This window comes from Saccopteryx bilineata, chromosome 6 (assembly GCF_036850765.1).
Source record: "Saccopteryx bilineata isolate mSacBil1 chromosome 6, mSacBil1_pri_phased_curated, whole genome shotgun sequence".
Lineage (NCBI taxonomy): Eukaryota > Metazoa > Chordata > Mammalia > Chiroptera > Emballonuridae > Saccopteryx > Saccopteryx bilineata.
The window spans coordinates 31,187,655-31,206,668 of NC_089495.1; the positions used below are offsets into that span (position 1 = coordinate 31,187,655).

General features: G+C 34.9%; 1 protein-coding gene and 1 non-coding gene across 2 annotated transcripts in view; one reads left to right on the plus strand and one right to left on the minus strand.

Annotated features, from left to right (window-relative positions):
- ADAM2 (ADAM metallopeptidase domain 2) overlaps positions 1–19,014 on the minus strand; it is an 86,737-nt gene that overhangs the window by 36,742 nt on the left and 30,981 nt on the right. The window contains exons 10-12 of the mRNA XM_066237506.1: positions 4,358–4,538; positions 2,114–2,212; positions 1,806–2,001 (exon numbers count right to left, since the gene is read on the minus strand). Coding sequence (XP_066093603.1) covers positions 1,806–2,001; positions 2,114–2,212; positions 4,358–4,538 — 476 coding nt within the window. The remainder of the gene's footprint in view (positions 1–1,805; positions 2,002–2,113; positions 2,213–4,357; positions 4,539–19,014) is intronic.
- On the plus strand, positions 973–1,077 carry LOC136309751 (U6 spliceosomal RNA). The gene has a single exon (XR_010726400.1). It is a non-coding gene; the product is annotated as a U6 spliceosomal RNA (small nuclear RNA).

Below are 19,014 nucleotides of genomic sequence, written 5' to 3' on the forward strand. Positions count from 1 at the left end.
GGTAATAGCAAATGTTGGAGAGGCTGTGGAGAAAAAGGAACCCTCATACACTGTTGGTGGGAATGTAAAGTAGTACAACCATTATGGAAGAAAGTATGGTGGTTCCTCAAAAAACTGAAAATAGAACTACCTTATGACCCAGCAATTCCTCTACTGGGTATATATCCCCAAAACTCAGAAACATTGATACGTAAAGACACATGCAGCCCCATGTTTATTGCAGCATTGTTCACAGTGGCCAGGACATGGAAACAACCAAAAAGCCCATCAATAGATGACTGGATAAAGAAGATGTGGCACATATACACTATGGAATACTACTCAGCCATAAGAAATGATGACATCGGAACATTTACAGCAAAATGGTGGGATCTTGATAACATGATACGAAGCGAAATAAGTAAATCAGAAAAAACCAGGAACTGTATTATTCCATACGTAGGTGGGACATAATAGTGAAACTAAGAGACATTGATAAGAGTGTGGTGGTTACGGGGGGGAGGGGGGAATGGGGGAGGGAAAGGGGGAGGGGGAGGGGCACAGAGAGAACAAGATAGAGGGTGACAGAGGACAATCTGACTTTGGGTGGTGGGTATGCAACATAATTGAACGACAAGATAACCTGGACTTGTTATCTTTGAATATATGTATCCTGATTTATTGATGTCACCCCATTAAAAAAATAAAATTATAAAAAAAAATACTTATGTGCAAATGTTTTTAATGGTGAATTCCAAATACATTAAAAAAATAATAATAATACTGTTTATCATGGACTCTTCTGGTTATACAACATTACCAAGTGGGATTTATTCCTGAAATGCAAGCATGGTTCAAAATACACAAATAAATCAATGTCATATACAAAAATAGCAGAATAAAAGGTGGAAAAAACCCCATCACATAATCATGTTAATTGAGGCAAAAAATTGACAAAATTCAGCACCTTTTAATGATAAAAACACTCAACTAGTGTTCACTTTGGAAGCATATATACTAAAATTGGAATGATAGAGAGAAGATCAGCATGGTTCCTATGCAAGAATGACTCAAATTCCAGAAGTGTTCCATATTTTTTTCATAGCTGAAAATTTCCCTAAATTGATGAAGAAAAAAGTCATACAAGTTCAAGAAGCACAGAGATTAACATTAAACATGAACACAAGGAGGACTACACCAAGACACATCATAATTAAAATGCCAAAATTAAGAGACAAAGAAAGAATACTAAAAGCTGCAAGAGAAAAGCAGTTAATTACCTATACTGAGCCCCCATAAAGATGACATCTGACTTCTCAACATTTTCATGATTTCATAGTTCCTGGATTTTAGGAGTTCTCTTTTGAATTTTCTTGAATCACTCTTATAGTTTTCTGATGTGAACATGTGCCTCTGTCTCTGCCTCTGCACGTGTAGTTTAAATTGTACTTGTATTCCAACTTATATTTATGCTCCTTTTAATGTCCATAGGCATACATATTTATTCTACATTTACAAAAATATCTGTTAATATGGAGTGTACGGGGAAGTGTAACTTGCATTCATTCTGCCTTCTTTTTTCTTGAACACAGATCCCCTACACTTTGAATCTTTCCTTTTATTATTTTGTGAACATAATTCAGAATTTTAATCCCAGATGACTTTTATAAATTTTTTCCTTAGAGTATTCCTCTTCTCTCTCTGTAATCTTTTAAAATATTTATAATAAAATTACATTATTTTAAAAATCACAATTATAGATCAATATCTATTTTTTTCCAGTTTCCAAATAATGCATATACAGGAAATAAAATAATAATAAATACCTTCACCAAATAGTTCCTGACATTGTTGTGTCAGGCTCAAACATTTTCCATCTACACAGAACCATTCATTGTTTCCACAGGGAAAACCATCCAGAATGTAAACGTCATCAGGACATGATGCAACTGATCCATTGCAATATTCCGGCAAATCACAGTCATCTAAAGAATCCCTGCATGTTTCTCCTTTATCTTTATACTGATGATGTGAGGTAAATGATATTGGATAAAGCAGAATGGAATAATAAATATTATAAAGAATGATAACCTTACTTACATAGGTAATATAGAAATTTTAAGAAGACTCTTACTCTACAATCAGAACAGCATAATCCTGAAATACAATTGAATCCGACTTTTATTGTACATGTGGCAGGATCACAGCAAACATTTTCTTCATCTAAACATTGCTGAAAGGCAAACCAAATGTTCTTAAATATCTTCCAACTGTTATTTACATAGGTACATAATTTAATCATGTTAAAATAAGATGTCTCTGTACAATGCATATATTACAGATAGATGCTTAACTTACATGTTGGCAAACAGAAAAATTAAACATATTTATTCATTCATATATTTACCAGAAATTTATTGGTTACCTACAATGTGCTAGACTGTATTGTTTATATTTTCTAGAGTAGGTTTGACTATACTGGTAAGATTTTCTGAAATATTGGGGGTCACCTAAACAGTCCTCGAAAAACTCTCTGGTCCTTATAGATAAAGATAGTTAAATACAAGCTATGAAATGGAAGCTGAATTTTAACAATTTCATTTTAATAACTAGTTCTTACTCATTCTTTATGAATCTACTATTTAATGTCTGTAACATTTGTGAGATATTCAAAGTTTATATCACTTTTAATTCTTTAAAGATGAAGAGCTAGAAATGATGTTTCTATGGTGACTGAAATGATCACCTTTACATCACTCATCCATATTTCTTGATGTCTTGTGTTTTATGCTGTAATTCATCTATGCCCAGTGAATCCATTTTTCTAAAGTTTTATTAGGCTTAATAAAAGAAACCTGTAAGAAAAGAAAGCTGGAGAGTGATGCATTCATGTACTCGTGCGCGCGCATGCACACTCTTTTAAAATTTCCATAGATTATAAGTAGGGTTAATTGGGCTAAAAATTTTAATAAGTTGCACAACAGTAAATCATATTTCAGTGATCTTAATATGAACTGTAACATAATGCTTAATAGAATACACTAAATTTGCAATATTTACCAGAACTATTCTGTCTAATCTATGTCATCATCGTTGCTATTGCTATCTCTATAGGAGTCCAGATGGTTAGGTTATATAACAGGGATTTGGGACTCAATTATGTGACATTTATTAGAGCCAAGAGATCCAGTACTACTGTCAATTTTTATTAGAAATCTTCAAGGCCTTTCCAAAAAAATCTAAACAAGCAAAGAACAGGTGAGTGCTGAGGAATAATTTCTTAAAAACATATTACCCAGCTACATATCTTAAAATATGTTTTTCCTTTTGGAGAGGGTACACATGAATAACTTTAGCTATTGCAGCAAAGAACACTGAGCTCTATTCACATCTTCTTGATTCTCTCAGGTCCACACCACTCACTGTGAGTCTTGCAGTTTCTCTCTCCGTCATTGCATTCCCTTTGTCACCTCTCTTCCCACCTCCCTCTGATCCAGTAGCTTCTTCTAAGACCTCTTTGTGTTCAAAAACCAGCTCCTGGCCCTGGCTGGTTGGCTCAGCGGTGGAGCGTCGACCTGGCGTGCGGGGGACCCGGGTTCGATTCCCGGCCAAGGCACATAGGAGAAGCGCCCATTTGCTTCTCCACCCCCCCTCCTCCTTCCTCTCTGTCTCTCTCTTCCCCTCCTGCAGCCAAGGCTCCATTGGAGCAAAGATGGCCTGGGCGCTGGGGATGGCTCCTTGGCCTCTGCCCCAGGTGCTAGAGTGGCTCTGGTTGCGGCAGAGCGACGCCCCAGAGGGGCAGAGCATCCCCCCTGGTGGGCAGAGCATCGCCCCTGGTGGGCGTGCCGGATGGATCCCAGTCGGACGCATGCGGGAATCTGTCTGACTGTCTCTCCCCGTTTCCAGCTTCAGAAAAATACAAAACAACAACAACAACAAAAAAAAAACCCAGCTCCTATAAATTTGTATGGCCCAAATCTTTTAGACTTAACTATTGACCTGAATTAAAATGCTAAAGCCAGAAATATTCCTTCTATTTTTTTTTTTTACTCAATTGTAAACCTGTTATATCTTTCTGAATGGTGGAGGATTTTGCTTAAGAATAAATACAAGGAAAGAATACATAAGAGTTGAAACCTAGGTTAACTTAGTTATAGGATGAATGACCTTGAAAAATCAGTTGTAAGGCTAATTTACAAACCATTAAATCTATATTTCAATATGTAAGTGCACTCGTTAGTTTATTAAAATTCTTATATGCCTTCTCTGGATCCTCATAGAAAAGTGAGTTCAATAAATTATGGTAAATAACAGTGTAACACTATAAAAATCATTTTCTATGTAATTCTTGTATGTATTCTTTCAAATTATCACCAACCTCCGTAGTCCCACAGTCACACTCTTCTCCATCTTCCAACTTTTGATTACCACAAACTGCATCTTTGTATGATGGATCTAAACGTGGATGATTTTGAAGACATTGAGACTTTGGCTTTGAAATAAAATGTGTAAAATCTTCCATGCTGCAGTTGCTAAAGTTCTTCACACCACTGGAATAACTAAAAATATATATATTAAACTTCAAATTTTTTGCAAGCATTGCATCCATAAACTGCCTAACATGGGAATAAACTTATTTAATAACATTCTACAACCAACAAAATGCTCAATTTTGATAGTGTTCAAGTTTATCTGTGTATAGTAAGTCAACTGTGCAAAAATTTATGTTAACTATTTTTAGTAAGAATAAATAGCTAATCAATAAAATTTTATTAGATCTTCTATTACAGTTACTTATAACACTATTGTCTCCTTTAGTTCCTACCTCACAGAGTGGTGTATATGTTTCATTTTTGCTTTTTTTTCCTTTCATGACTTCTAAATATTGTAATGTTCTTGTATGGACAAAAAGATTAGGCGTTTCCACTTCATTTTATTTACTTATAAGTAATTTTACTCAGTTCTGGTTTTACATTACTCCAGTACCTGACAACTCAAGATATTTATTTTTTCTAACTCAAACTTATCACCTAAACTTTAGAGTCCAATATCCAATTCTTTACTCAGTGTTTAAACAGAGATAACATTTCTAAGCACACACGTAGTTACTACTTCTCTTTATTCCCTTAGTAACATTGATTTTTCTTCAACATTTTAATAAAAAACTGAAATATTATTTATTTAATATGTATTGATTATCTTGTCATACTAACTTTTTAACTCTAGGAGAAGGCATTTCATTTGTTATGTTCACTAGCACAAAGTTAAGAGCTCAATGATTATTTTAAAAAATATAAATAATACACAACAAGTTAAAAATGTAGTATAGTAGATTATTTGGTTGCTCTTTTGCTATAATTTTTATTATTCTGAACAGTATCAAAAAGTAAAAATAATACAATCATGAAGGGTTATAATTTGATGACATATATAGCTAAAATGAGGTTAATGAACTTTAAAGCCACATAAACTTAAATCTTAGTCATTCAGATTACTACATGAAAATGTTATTTTACTTGAGGACTTCAAACAAATTAGGGAGTTTTGAACATAGTACCAATTTTGATTTTTTTGTTGTTGTCACATTCTGGTTGAACATGCTTTTCAGTGATATTAGCCATGATGAATAGATTTATTATTACACTACTAACAATTCAGATTATTTCTATCTAAATACCAAATCAAAAGGAAGAATTGAATAAAATTTTAATATTACTGAGAACCAGGCAATGCAAGGTATGTTTGCTATGTGTGAACTAGTCCATGATACACTTTTTGGTAATAAAATTAATGTTTTCATTAGAAAGAAAATAATAATAATTATATCCAACTGGAGAATTTATTTGCAGTTTGAATCTTTGCATGGATTTTCTGGATATTTCCATTACCTAGTCTCTCAATTTTTCCTGATAACAGAGTCTCTGACTTTCAGATCAACACATAACTTTCTGGTAAAAATGCCTAAATTTTCCAACTTTTTGTAAAATTAGGTGTGAGCAAATATAAAGGTTAGATATTTAGGCTAAAAAGAAGCCATAAAAATTGTTCTAGGAAGTAATGTTAACAGCCATGCTTTTATGTGACAATCTTTTATGTGCCCCTTTGATCTATTGATGACCATAAATTTGCTTAACTGTTGAGTTAAAGCTACCATCATGGGTTATAACATTATCTTGGAAATGGAAGACACTCTGCAGAAATCAATGTGAAGTTAATTGCAAAATGTTACACAATAGAATTTTCCCAAAATAATAATAAGTTTATCTTTGGTTTAAGCCATTATTACTTTGGGTTTTCTATTACTTGCAGCAAAATTTAAATACAAACTATCTCAATAAATACAGATCTCAATCAGGGTATTGCTGTTTTAATCACATTTTAGATATTTATTTCTTGACCACAAAGTTGCTAAGCATTAATAAGAGGTCGTAGTGTTCTCATTACAATGCTGTAGAAAATAATAGAATAGAGTACCTTTTTCTTACTTTATAAATAAAACATGTTTTCCATATATTTCATTTTTCAGAAGCAACACTATTAGAAATAAAATAAATAAAACTTGTCTTCAAATATAACCTTAAAGAAATTAACTGTGGCATCTCCATTACCAACTAAATACAGAAAAACAACACCTCACATTCTTACATTTACTGTGAAGTATGCACAGCATGAAAAAAATCAAGCAAAAATGGTAAACAAGAGAGATTTAGAAATACTTTATTAAATAAACTGTAACAACTTCAAAAGATATATCATATTTTACCATGGATAAGACACACTTTTTTGAAAAATTTGGAGTCTAAAAACTGGGTACATCTTATACAGTGGTTGTGAATTTTTTACTTGCATTACCTGCTTTTTCACACAGATGAGGAGTTGTATGAATTTTATGATGAATAAAACTTCAGTACAATAACTTAATGTAATACGTTTTTTTTTCAAATTTCGAGCCCCAAAATTAAGGTTTGTCTTATACATGGGAGCATCTTATACATAGGGAAATACGATATATCTAAAAAATATATTTTTGGATGATGCCTGACATTAATTCTGAAACAAATTATTTCATAATTATTTGAAAATTAACTAATATACTTCTAAAATAATCTACTGGACAAAGAGATATCTCAAAGAAGTTGTGAAAATATTTCAACCACAGAAAAAACAAATTTAAAAATATAAAAAATATCATGTATGTAATTGAAACTGTGGTTAGAGGAAACTATGTAACTTTATAAGACTTACACAAAAAGAAAGTTTATTTATTTTTTTCCTTTTATTAATTTTACTAGGGTGACATCAATAAATCAGGGTACATATGTTCAAAGAAAACATGTCCAGGATATAAAAAGAAAGTTTAAAATCAATTAGTTGAGTTTTCATATAAAAATCTGGAGAAAAAAACAAAATTACCTCAAACTATGCACAAATAAAGAAAAACAAAATGGACAAGGACTAGTAAGAGTGAATAAAATTAAATATGATCTTTAAAAAACTTAGTTAATTTGATGAAATCTGTTAGAAGTGATTAAGATAAAAGGAGAAAATACAAATTATCTATGGTATGTCATAGATAAGAGAGATAATTATCACTAGAGATCCCAGTTACTTTTAAGGAAAAATAAATGAGTATTATTAATACTTGATAAAAATTAATTTCAATAAAAATAGTAGAAAAAATTATTAAAATCTTAATATCTTTATATCTTAATTTTTTTTTGATAGAGACAGAGAGGGAGTCCGAGAAAGGGACAGATAAGGACAAAGAGACAAGAAGGGAGAGAGATGAGAAGCATCAATTCTTTGTTGCAGCACCTTAGGTGTTCATTGATTGCTTTCTCATATTGATTGCTTTCTCATATGTGCCTTGACTGGGGGCTACAGCAGAGTGGGGTCATGAATATGATTCCATGCTAAAGCCATTGACTTCATGCTCAAACTGTTAAGTCTGTGCTCAAGCCTGCGACCTCAGGTTTCAAACCTGTGTCGTTCACATCCCAGTCCAAATCTCTATTCACTGTGCCACCACCTGGTCAGACTAATTATTAATTATTAAATACCTTCCTCAAAAAAGATCTCTAATTACAGATGACTTCATTGGTGAATTCTAAAAAATAATTTAAAAAGAATTAATACCAATTTTTCAAAATTACCAATGTTACCCTGATAATAAAACCAGTAAAAATATTTACAAGAAAAAACAACTAAAGACAAATATTTCCTGTAATATGGAATCAAATGTAAGGAAAAAAATACAGCAACAAATAAAATAAATACAAAAGAAAAGGATATACATCATGCTCAAATATTATCTATCCTGGGAAAACAAAGTTATTTAGACAATTGACAATCAACAAAATGTATTTTAATATTTCAACAGCATAAATAGAAAAAACACATGATCAGCTCAATACTTGAAGAATCTATTCATAAAAAAAAACTTTGGCAAACAAAAAATAAAAAAGAATTTCCTCAGTCTGCTTTAAAAAAACTTGTATAAAAAACCTTTACCTGGACGTCACGGAAATGGCGCCGGGAGAAGCGCGTCCGACAGCTCTCCCCTAAATCACAACAAATTTATCAACTAGAAACAGAAAAATTTATCCTCGGAGCATTCCGGAGTTCCACACAAACTGAAAGCAAAAGGATTGTTATCACTTGAATCTGAGAGACGAGGGTGTGGAGGAAGCTACCGCAGCGACGCTCATTCAAGCCGCCAGGGAGTGCGCCTGCGGTGAGTCAGCCCATATACTTGGGAACCGCAAGCCGCCGCGAGCGGCCGACCGCGAGCCGCTGCGAGCCCCCGTGAGCTCCGGCGAACCCCCGCGAACCGCCACTGCGAGCTGCCGCGAGCCCCGCGAACCGCCACCTCGAGCGGCCGCCACGAGCCGCCGCGCGCGCGCCCGGTCCGGTTGAGCACCGCTGACGTTCCCAGCGGCCCGCACACTGCGAGTGGGGGTCGCCGGCCACCGGTGCCCGGAGCGCCCCATTCGCGCGTGCCTTGGGCATTCCACGCGCCCAGGGCGCCCTACTGGCCCACACACCCAGGGGGCTCCATTATCCTGCGCCTGGTGCGGTCCAGCCGCCAGCGGCGGGGTGAGCGGGAGAGGCTTGGGAGATTCTCTCCGTGGGCAGGGCACCTCACCCAGCCATTCAAGCTAACAATCAAGCGTTGGGGGAGGGGCGCGCGCAGGCAGCCTAAAATACCTTCGGAAACACAGCTGCGACCCAATCACTGAAATTAGCTTAACCCATAAAATCTGCGCACCCTCGGTTCTAATTGATAAGATCTCTCTCAGTTCAGCGATCCAAGACAAGAGGCGTGATATTTTTTAGTGCCTCTCGCTAAAGGGGCGGGGGCAACTTCTGATTGATAGAGCCTCCATATTCAGGGATAAACGCTAACAAGAAGGACTTGGCAGATAATAAGGTCTATACTACACTAGTCGTAAGCAGAGACTAGTGCCTCTTCATCCCTGCAAGAACAGGCTACAAAGTGTGGAAAGCCTGGGTTGAGAGGTCCAACTAAATGATAGGCACTGAACAGTCACCTTGACAACAATTGACTCCCACCCCCGCCTGATTACACTGGAGGCCCTGACTCTCAGAACCTTTCCCAAAGCCTTGCACTGAGTGGGGATAGAGTGGGGATTTCCCAGCTCTTTGAGCCTCTTACTCCCCAGGCAGAAGCAGTTGCAGCCTTATAGCTGGATCACCAGGCTGCTAATTCAGAAAGGGGGGACTAGGAGAGAGAATCCAGGAAAGCAAACTCTCTCATCGTTGGATCCTGCAAACGCCAACAAGCCTTTACTTCCAGCAAGACTAAAGGCAATTATATGACATTGCCATAGAATCCCATCAACTGCAAATCCCTACCTAAGAGTGACACAGGGGCAGAGCCTGGGGTACAGAGTCACCGACTAGGAAGACGGAGAGAAAAGAAAAAGGAAGAAGTTAACCTCTCAAAATCAAGAAAAACCCACAGACTTTACAACTTGATCCACTAATTTTTTTTGTTGTTGTTGTTGTTGTTGTTTGTTTCTTCTATCTTTTTGCCTTTATTTCCTCCACCTCGGTCCTTCTATTCTCTGCCCATCTTATGCTTCCCCTTTCTTGAACTACACTACCCATGAGTGTTGCATTTTATTTTTCATCTTCATCCTCACCTTCCTTTAAGGTTATACTCCAAAACACTTAACTCTCACTCTCTCCTCTTTTGTTTTTTTTTGTCTTGCTTTATTTTGTTTTTTTCTCCTCCTATTTTATTTCTTCCTTCGTTTTTCTCTTTTTCTTATTTTTTCCTTTCTATTCTTTTTTTCTTTTCTCATTTTACTTTCCTCCCATATAATCCTCAATCACGAACAAATTAGTTAATTTGGGACTCAAGGCTTTTTTTTGGCTTTATTTCTCTTTTTTGCTTTTGTTTTTATTTTTTTTTCTCTTGTTTGTTTATTTTTGTGGCATTTTGGGTCCTCCCAACCCAAGGTCTCCATTGTATTTAGTCTTCGCTCCACTTAATACAACAATAAAATAAAAATATTATTTTTATTTTTTCTTCTTTATTATTCTTTTTTGGTCCTTTTTTCTGATTCCCTCTTATCCCTCTCATTATATCTCTTAGTTGACCATCACTTACAAGCAAATCATAGTATGCTTGTCGAAGATTTTCTTCCTTTTTTTTTTTTTTTTTTTTGCATTTAGTAGGTCCCTACTCCTTTTTTGCCCCTTGAACTCTTCACCCCAAATCAGGCCCTCCATTATAGGCATGATATTTCCCTGAGGAGGGGAGAGGAGGGAAAGAGAAGAGAGAAAAAAAGGGGGAAATAATAAATTATTACTATTTTTTTTTGTGGGGTGTTTTACCCTTTTTTTTTTCTTTTTACTCTTTATTAATTCTAATTAGTGCTATCAATAAGACCACCCTCAGATGCCGATAAGAAAGAGGAAATAGAATATTATGGATACAAAAGAAAGAGAGGTAACTCAAATAGATGTGGAAAAATCTATGGAGAAAAGACTTAACATATTGGAAGCCTTAGAGCTAAATGACAGAGAATTTAAAATAGAAATCTTAAAAATACTCAGAGATATACAAGAAAACAAAGAAAGGCAATATAGGGAGATCAGAAAACAACTCAATGAACACAAAGAATATATTACCAAGGAAATTGAAACTATAAAAACAAATCAAACAGAAATGAAAAACTCAATTCACGAGCTGAAAAACGAGGTAACAAGCTTAGCTAACAGAACAGCCCAGATTGAAGATAGGATTAGTGAAATAGAAGACAAACAACTTGAGGCACAACAGAGAGAAGAAGAAAGAGACTCAAAAATAATAAAAAACGAGAAAGCCCTACAGGAATTGTCTGACTCCATCAGAAAGAATAACATAAGAATAATAGGTATTTCAGAGGGAGAAGAGAAAGAAAATGGAATGGAGAATATACTCAAACAAATAATAGACGAGAACTTCCCAAGCCTGTGGAAGGAACTAAAGCCTCAAATTCAAGAAGCAAACAGACCACCAAGTTTTCTTAACCCCAACAAACCCACTCCAAGGCACATCATAATAAAGATGACACAAACCAATGACAAAGAAAAAATTCTCAAGGCAGCCAGGGAAAAGAAGAGTACAACATATAAAGGAAGGCCTATTAGATTATCATCAGATTTCTCAGCAGAAACTCTACAAGCTAGAAGAGAGTGGACCCCAATATTTAAAGCCCTGAAAGAGAGGAACTTTCAGCCAAGAATACTATACCCATCAAAGCTATCCTTCAAGTATGAAGGAGATATAAAAACATTCACAAATACAGAAAAGATGAGAGAATTTATCAACAGAAAGCCCCCACTCCAGGAAATACTAAGGGGGGTTTTCCAACCAGATTCAAAGAACAAAAGAAAACAACACCACAAGTAACAGCTCCACCAAGAACACAATAAAACCAAACTTAAACTGTGACAACAAAGGAAAAAAAGGGGGGAGAGGATGGAGATTAACAGTAGCAAAGGATGATGAAGTGCAGGAATACTTATAAGATAGGGTACTACTATGAATATGGTAGGTACCCTTTTCATTACTTAGGTAACCACCCTTGAAAAAACCACCACAAAAACACTTGACTTAAAAAAGGTAGCAACAGAGGAAAGAAGTATGGAACACAAACAAACAAAAACAAATGATAGAAAACCAAAAGAGAAGAATCAAACTAGATACAAAACTAACAGAAAGCAATTTATAAAATGGCAGTAGGGAACCCACAAGTGTCAATAATTACACTAAATGTAAATGGATTAAACTTACCAATAAAAAGACACAGAGTAGCAGAATGGATTAAAAAAGAAAATCCAACTATATGCTGCCTACAAGAAACACATCTAAGCAACAAGGATAAAAACAAATTCAAAGTGAAAGGCTGGAAAACAATACTCCAAGCAAACAACACCCAAAAAAAAGCAGGTGTAGCAATACTCATATCTAATAATGCTGACTACAAGACAGAAAAAGTACTCAGAGACAAAAATGGTCATTTCATAATGATTAAGGGGAAGTTGAATCAAGAAGACATAACAATCCTTAATATATATGCACCAAACCAAGAAGCACCAAAATATATAAGACAGCTACTTATTGACCTTAAAACAAAAACTAACAAAAATACAATCATACTTGGAGACCTCAATACACCACTGACGGCTCTAGATCGGTCATCCAAACAGAGAATCAATAAAGATATAGTGGCCTTAAACGAAATACTAGAACACCTGGATATGATAGACATCTACAGGACACTTCATCCCAAAGCGACAGAGTATACATTTTTCTCTAGTGTACATGGAACATTCTCAAGAATTGACCATATGTTGGGCCACAAAGACAATATCAGCAAATTTAGAAAAATTGAAATTGTACCAAGCATATTTTCTGATCATAAAGCCTTGAAACTAGAATTCAACTGCAAAAAAGAGGGGGAAAAACCCACAAAAATGTGGAAACTAAACAACATACTTCTAAAAAATGAATGGGTCAAAGAAGAAATAAGTGCAGAAATCAAAAGATATATACAGACAAATGAAAATGAAAATACGACATATCAGAATCTCTGGGATGCAGCAAAAGCAGTAATAAGAGGAAAGTTCATATCACTTCAGGCCTATATGAACAAACAAGAGAGAGCCCAAGTAAACCACTTAACTTCACACCTTAAGGAACTAGAAAAAGAAGAACAAAGACAACCCAAAACCAGCCGAAGAAAGGAGATAATAAAAATCAGAGCAGAAATAAATGAAATAGAGAACAGAAAAACTATAGAAAAAAATCAATAAAACAAGGAGCTGGTTCTTTGAAAAGATCAACAAAATTGACAAACCCTTGGCAAGACTCACCAAGGAAAAAAGACACAGGACTCAAATAAATAAAATCCAAAATGAAAGAGGAGAGATCACCACAGACATCATAGAAATACAAAGAATTATTGTAGAATACTATGAAAAATTATATGCCACCAAATACAACAATCTAGAAGAAATGGATAAATTCCTAGAACAATACAACCTTACTAGACTGAGTCATGAAGAAGCAGAAAGCCTAAACAGACCAATCAGCAGGGAGGAAATAGAAAAAACTATTAAAAATCTCCCCAAAAATAAAAGTCCAGGCCCAGACGGTTATACTAGTGAATTCTATCAAACATTCAAAGAAGACTTGGTTCCTATTCTACTCAAAGTCTTCCAAAAAATTGAAGAAGAAGCAATACTTCCAAACACATTTTATGAGGCCAACATAACCCTCATACCAAAACCTGGCAAGGATGGCACAAAGAAAGAAAACTACAGACCAATATCTCTAATGAATACAGATGCTAAAATACTAAACAAAATACTGGCAAACCGAATACAACAACATATTAAAAAAGTAATACATCATGATCAAGTGGGATTCATCCCAGAATCTCAAGGATGGTTCAACATACGCAAAACGGTTAATGTAATACACCATATCAACAAAACAAAGAACAAAAACCACATGATCTTATCAATAGATGCAGAAAAGGCTTTTGATAAAATACAACACAATTTTATGTTTAAGACTCTCAACAAAATGGGTATAGAAGGAAAATATCTCAACATGATAAAGGCCATATATGATAAACCATCAGCCAACATCCTATTAAACGGCATAAAACTGAGGACTTTCTACCTTAAATCAGGAACAAGACAGGGTTGTCCACTCTCTCCACTCTTATTCAACGTGGTGCTAGAATTTCTGGCCAGAGCAATCAGACAAGACAAAGAAATAAAAGGCATCCATATCGGAAAAGAAGAAGTAAAGCTATCACTTTTTGCTGATGATATGATCCTATACATCGAAAACCCGAAGGACTCCACAAAAAGATTATTAGAAACAATAAACCAATACAGTAAGGTCGCAGGATACAAAATTAACATACAAAAGTCCATAGCCTTTCTATATGCCAACAATGAAATATTAGAAAACGAACTCAAAAAAATAATCCCCTTCACGATTGCAACAAAAAAAATAAAATACCTAGGAATAAACATAACAAAGAACATAAAGGACCTATATAATGAAAATTACAAAGCATTGTTAAGGGAAATCGAAAAAGATACAATGAGATGGAAAAATATTCCTTGTTCTTGGCTAGGAAGAATAAATATAATCAAAATGGCCATATTACCCAAAGCAATATACAAATTTAATGCAATTCCCATCAAAATCCCTATGAGATTTTTTAAAGAAATGGAACAAAAAATCATCAGATTTATATGGAACTATAAAAAACCCCGAATAGCCAAAACAATCCTAAGGAAAAAGAATGAAGCTGGGGGCATTACAATACCTGACTTTAAACTATATTATAGGGCCACGATAATCAAAACAGCATGGTATTGGCAAAAAAATAGACACTCAGACCAATGGAACAGAATAGAAAGCCCAGAAATAAAACCACATATATATGGGCAAATAATCTTTGATAAAGGGGCCAACAACACACAATGGAGAAAAGAAAGCCTCTTCAACAAATGGTGTTGGGAAAACTGGAAAGCCACATGCAAAAGAATGAAACTCGACTACAGCCTGTCCCCGTGTACTAAAATTAATTCAAAATGGATCAAAGACCTAAATATAAGACCTGAAACAATAAAGTACATAGAAGAAGACATAGGTACTAAAATCATGGACCAGGGTTTTAAAGAACATTTTATGAACTTGACTCCAATGGCAAGAGAAGTGAAGGCAAAGATAAATGAATGGGACTACATCAGAATTAAAAGTTCTTGCTCAGCAAGAGAAACTGATATCAAAATAAACAGACAGCCAACTATATGGGAACTGATATTTTCAAACGACAGCTCAGATAAGGGCCTAATATCCAAAATTTACAAAGAACTCATAAAACTCAACAACAAACAAATAAACAATCCAATAAAAAAATGGGAAGAGGACATGAACAGACACTTCTCCCAGGAAGAGATACAAATGGCCAACAGATATATGAAAAGATGCTCAGCTTCATTAGTTATTAGAGAAATGCAAATCAAAACTACAATGAGATACCACCTCACTCCTGTTAGATTAGCTATTATCAACAAGACGGGTAATAGCAAATGTTGGAGAGGCTGTGGAGAAAAAGGAACCCTCATTCACTGTTGGTGGGACTGTAAAGTAGTACAACCATTATGGAGGAAAGTATGGTGGTTCCTCAAAAAACTGCAAATAGAACTACCTTATGACCCAGCAATCCCTCTACTGGGTATATACCCCAAAACCTCAGAAACATTGATACGTGAAGACACATGTAGCCCCATGTTCATTGCAGCACTGTTCACAGTGGCCAAGACATGGAAACAACCAAAAAGCCCTTCAATAGAAGACTGGATAAAGAAGATGTGGCACATATACACTATGGAATACTACTCAGCCATAAGAAATGATGACATCAGATCATTTACAGCAAAATGGTGGGATCTTGATAACATTATAAGGAGTGAAATAAGCAAATCAGAAAAAAACAAGAACTACTTGATTCCATACATTGGTGGAACATAAAAATGAGACTAAGAGACATGGACAAGAGTGTGGTGGTTACCAAGGGTGGGGGGGGGGAGGGAGGACATGGGAGGGAGGGAGGGAGAGAGTTAGGGGGAGGGGGAGGGGCACAAAGAACTAGATAGAGGGTGACGGAGGACAATGTGACTTTGGGCGAGGGGTTTGCAACATAATTTGATGACAAAATAACCTAGACATGTTTTCTTTGAATATATGTACCCTGATTTATTAATGTCATCCCATTACCATTAATAAAAATTTATTAAAAAACCTAAAAAAAAAAAAAAAAAAAAAAACCTTTACCTAACTTATTTAATGGTGAAAGATTAAAGATTTTGTCCATAAATCAAATAAATGTAAAGCAAAGACAGACACATATCCCACTCCTATTTTATATTAAAGTAGAGGTCCTAATCATGGTTGAAGACAAAATACAAAAATTGAGAAAAGTAATGACTGAAAAGAATAATTAAAATTGAATGTACAATATGTAATTGCACAGGTGTATAATTTTAAGAAAGCTAAATTAAAATCCCAGAACTAATAAGTTAGTTTAGTAAAGTTATAGGATGTAATTTCAATATAAAATGATCAATAGAATATATATTCGTCACAAAAAATGGAAATATCATAGTCATATAGTAGGCACAATAAAAAAAAAGCAATATATGTCAATCTATTTAATAATTTTGGAGACTTAATAATCTCTCCAAAAAAATATAGTGAGGAAACTTCATTTTGAAAGTTTCTAATCATGATGAGACTAATTCAGGTATCCCAACCAAATTACTCTCAAAATTGAACAAAGAATAATTTGACAATATTTAGGAAGCAGTGGAGGATCCAAAAAGCTATTCATATTTAAAATCTTCTAATCCTTCTTATAATTTCATCATCATCATCATAAATATTATCATCATTACATTCAGTATCACAAGCAACATATCATCACTGTAAAAAAGGAACTATAATCAAAGATAAATAAAAATTTAAACAGTGCTTAATATTATTATTATGAGCTACATAAAATATCATTTGTCTTTATTTTAAATAACTAGGAGAAAAAAAAACAGGGCATGGAGTTTATTACAAGAAATTTATTTGGGAATGTGATCCTAGGAAGCAAGATTAAGAGTGTAGGAATAGAAAAAGAGAATGAGGAAAAGTCAACCTAGGTATGTTTTATTGAGATGGTAATAGTGGCTTAATTCTGTTGGGACCAGAAAGAAGCATATAGAGTATTTAATTAATTTTTTCTTAGATAGTCAGGATCTGGTGTTCCAATAAATTTGTTGAAGGTTGCTCCTGTGAAAGTGCTGACTGCCTTCATTTTAAGGCCCATTTTATGGATAGCCTAAGGAAGAAGCTGATTAATATTTCATGGATTGCAAAATGTTGACCAGGTCATTGAGTGTTTCCTGTTAAAGAAGTACTTTTGCTCTCTTATGTATGTCCATAAATCTCAATTTTATATCCCACCTATGTGTGAAATCATACAGTTTTTAGCTTTTTCTGATAATGTTCTCAAGGTCCAGGGGGAGGAGAACTGTTGGGGAGGAGGGCGGAAGGGAGTTGTGAGAAGGGTATAAAGAGGGACCAAAAAAGGTGGTGGAGGATGATTTGACTTTGGGTGATGGGTATACAACATAATCGACTGTTCAAATGATGGGGAGATGTTTACCTGAAATCTATGTACACTTGTTGGTCAATGTTACCCTGTTAAATTTAAATTTCTAAATACAAAAAATACAGAAATACTTTTAGGTGGAATGTGAAGTAAAATTTATAAAGATATGCATACCTATTGCTCACTACAAATCATTCACATTCCTCATTTCCACACTTTCTTGTCTCTAAATTTCCAAGTTTGCAGCATCTAGATCCTTGACCAAATATCACAGTTCAGGTTATATACATCCTGATCTCTGGCATTTCTCTCATACAAGATAAAAATTAATTATTTGTAAATATGTTTACTAGACATTTACTATTTTCTACTGTCTTTAGGTCTTAATCTAGTTAGAAAACAATGTGGAATAGTGATTTTTAAAAATTTTAACTAACATTGTGAAGACATGCTCTTGAAACCAGACAGCATTTTCTCTGTCTAGTCAATTTTAGGTACTCTCGTTTTGCCATTGGTGTGAAGAAATTGAGATATTGGTCCAATAGCTGAAAGAGCCTTGGGGATTTGGGATCCCTGTTTGTGTTATTTACTTGCATTATCTGGATCTTTTTTTTTTAAAATATTCTTTATTCTTTATTTATTTACTTTTTTAGATTTTACTTATTCATTTTTATTAGAGAGAGAGGGGAGAGAGGGGGGGGAGAGATAGAGAGAGAACAGGGGGAGGAGCAGGAAGCATCAACTCCCATATGTGCCTTGACCAGGCAAGCCCAGGGTTTTGAACCGGCAACCTTAGCATTCCAGGTCGACGCTTTATCCACTGCGCCACCACAGGTCAGGCCTATCTGGATCTTTTTAAGCTTATTCTCAGATATACTATTTTGGTCATCGGATAGATTAATATGCCTACTTGATCTTATAATTCTGTGGTTATAAAAATATACAAATTATGATAAAATTATTCAACTTCAGGAACATATTAACTTAGTGTTTCCCGGATGCATGCTCAACTATCCAAGGGTCTAGTAGCCCACCAAAAGCTGAAAAAGTACTCCAGGGGTCTGCACTACAAAGTTTGACACTTGTCAGAGATTCCCCATGAAACCTATTTTATCAGGAATGTCTTTAGTCTTATTGTATCTTAATGGTCATAAGTACCAAAGAACAGGCATCCTGCATTGCACCCTGCTCCTGCTGCAGTATGCTCTCTGTACAGCATCTCCTGCCAAAGGTGTCCTTGTTACCATCAGATTACTTACTGATCCAGTTCAACAATTATTTCATAAATGTTTGTTTACTATAACCACTTTCGGGATAACTATTTTTATATGAG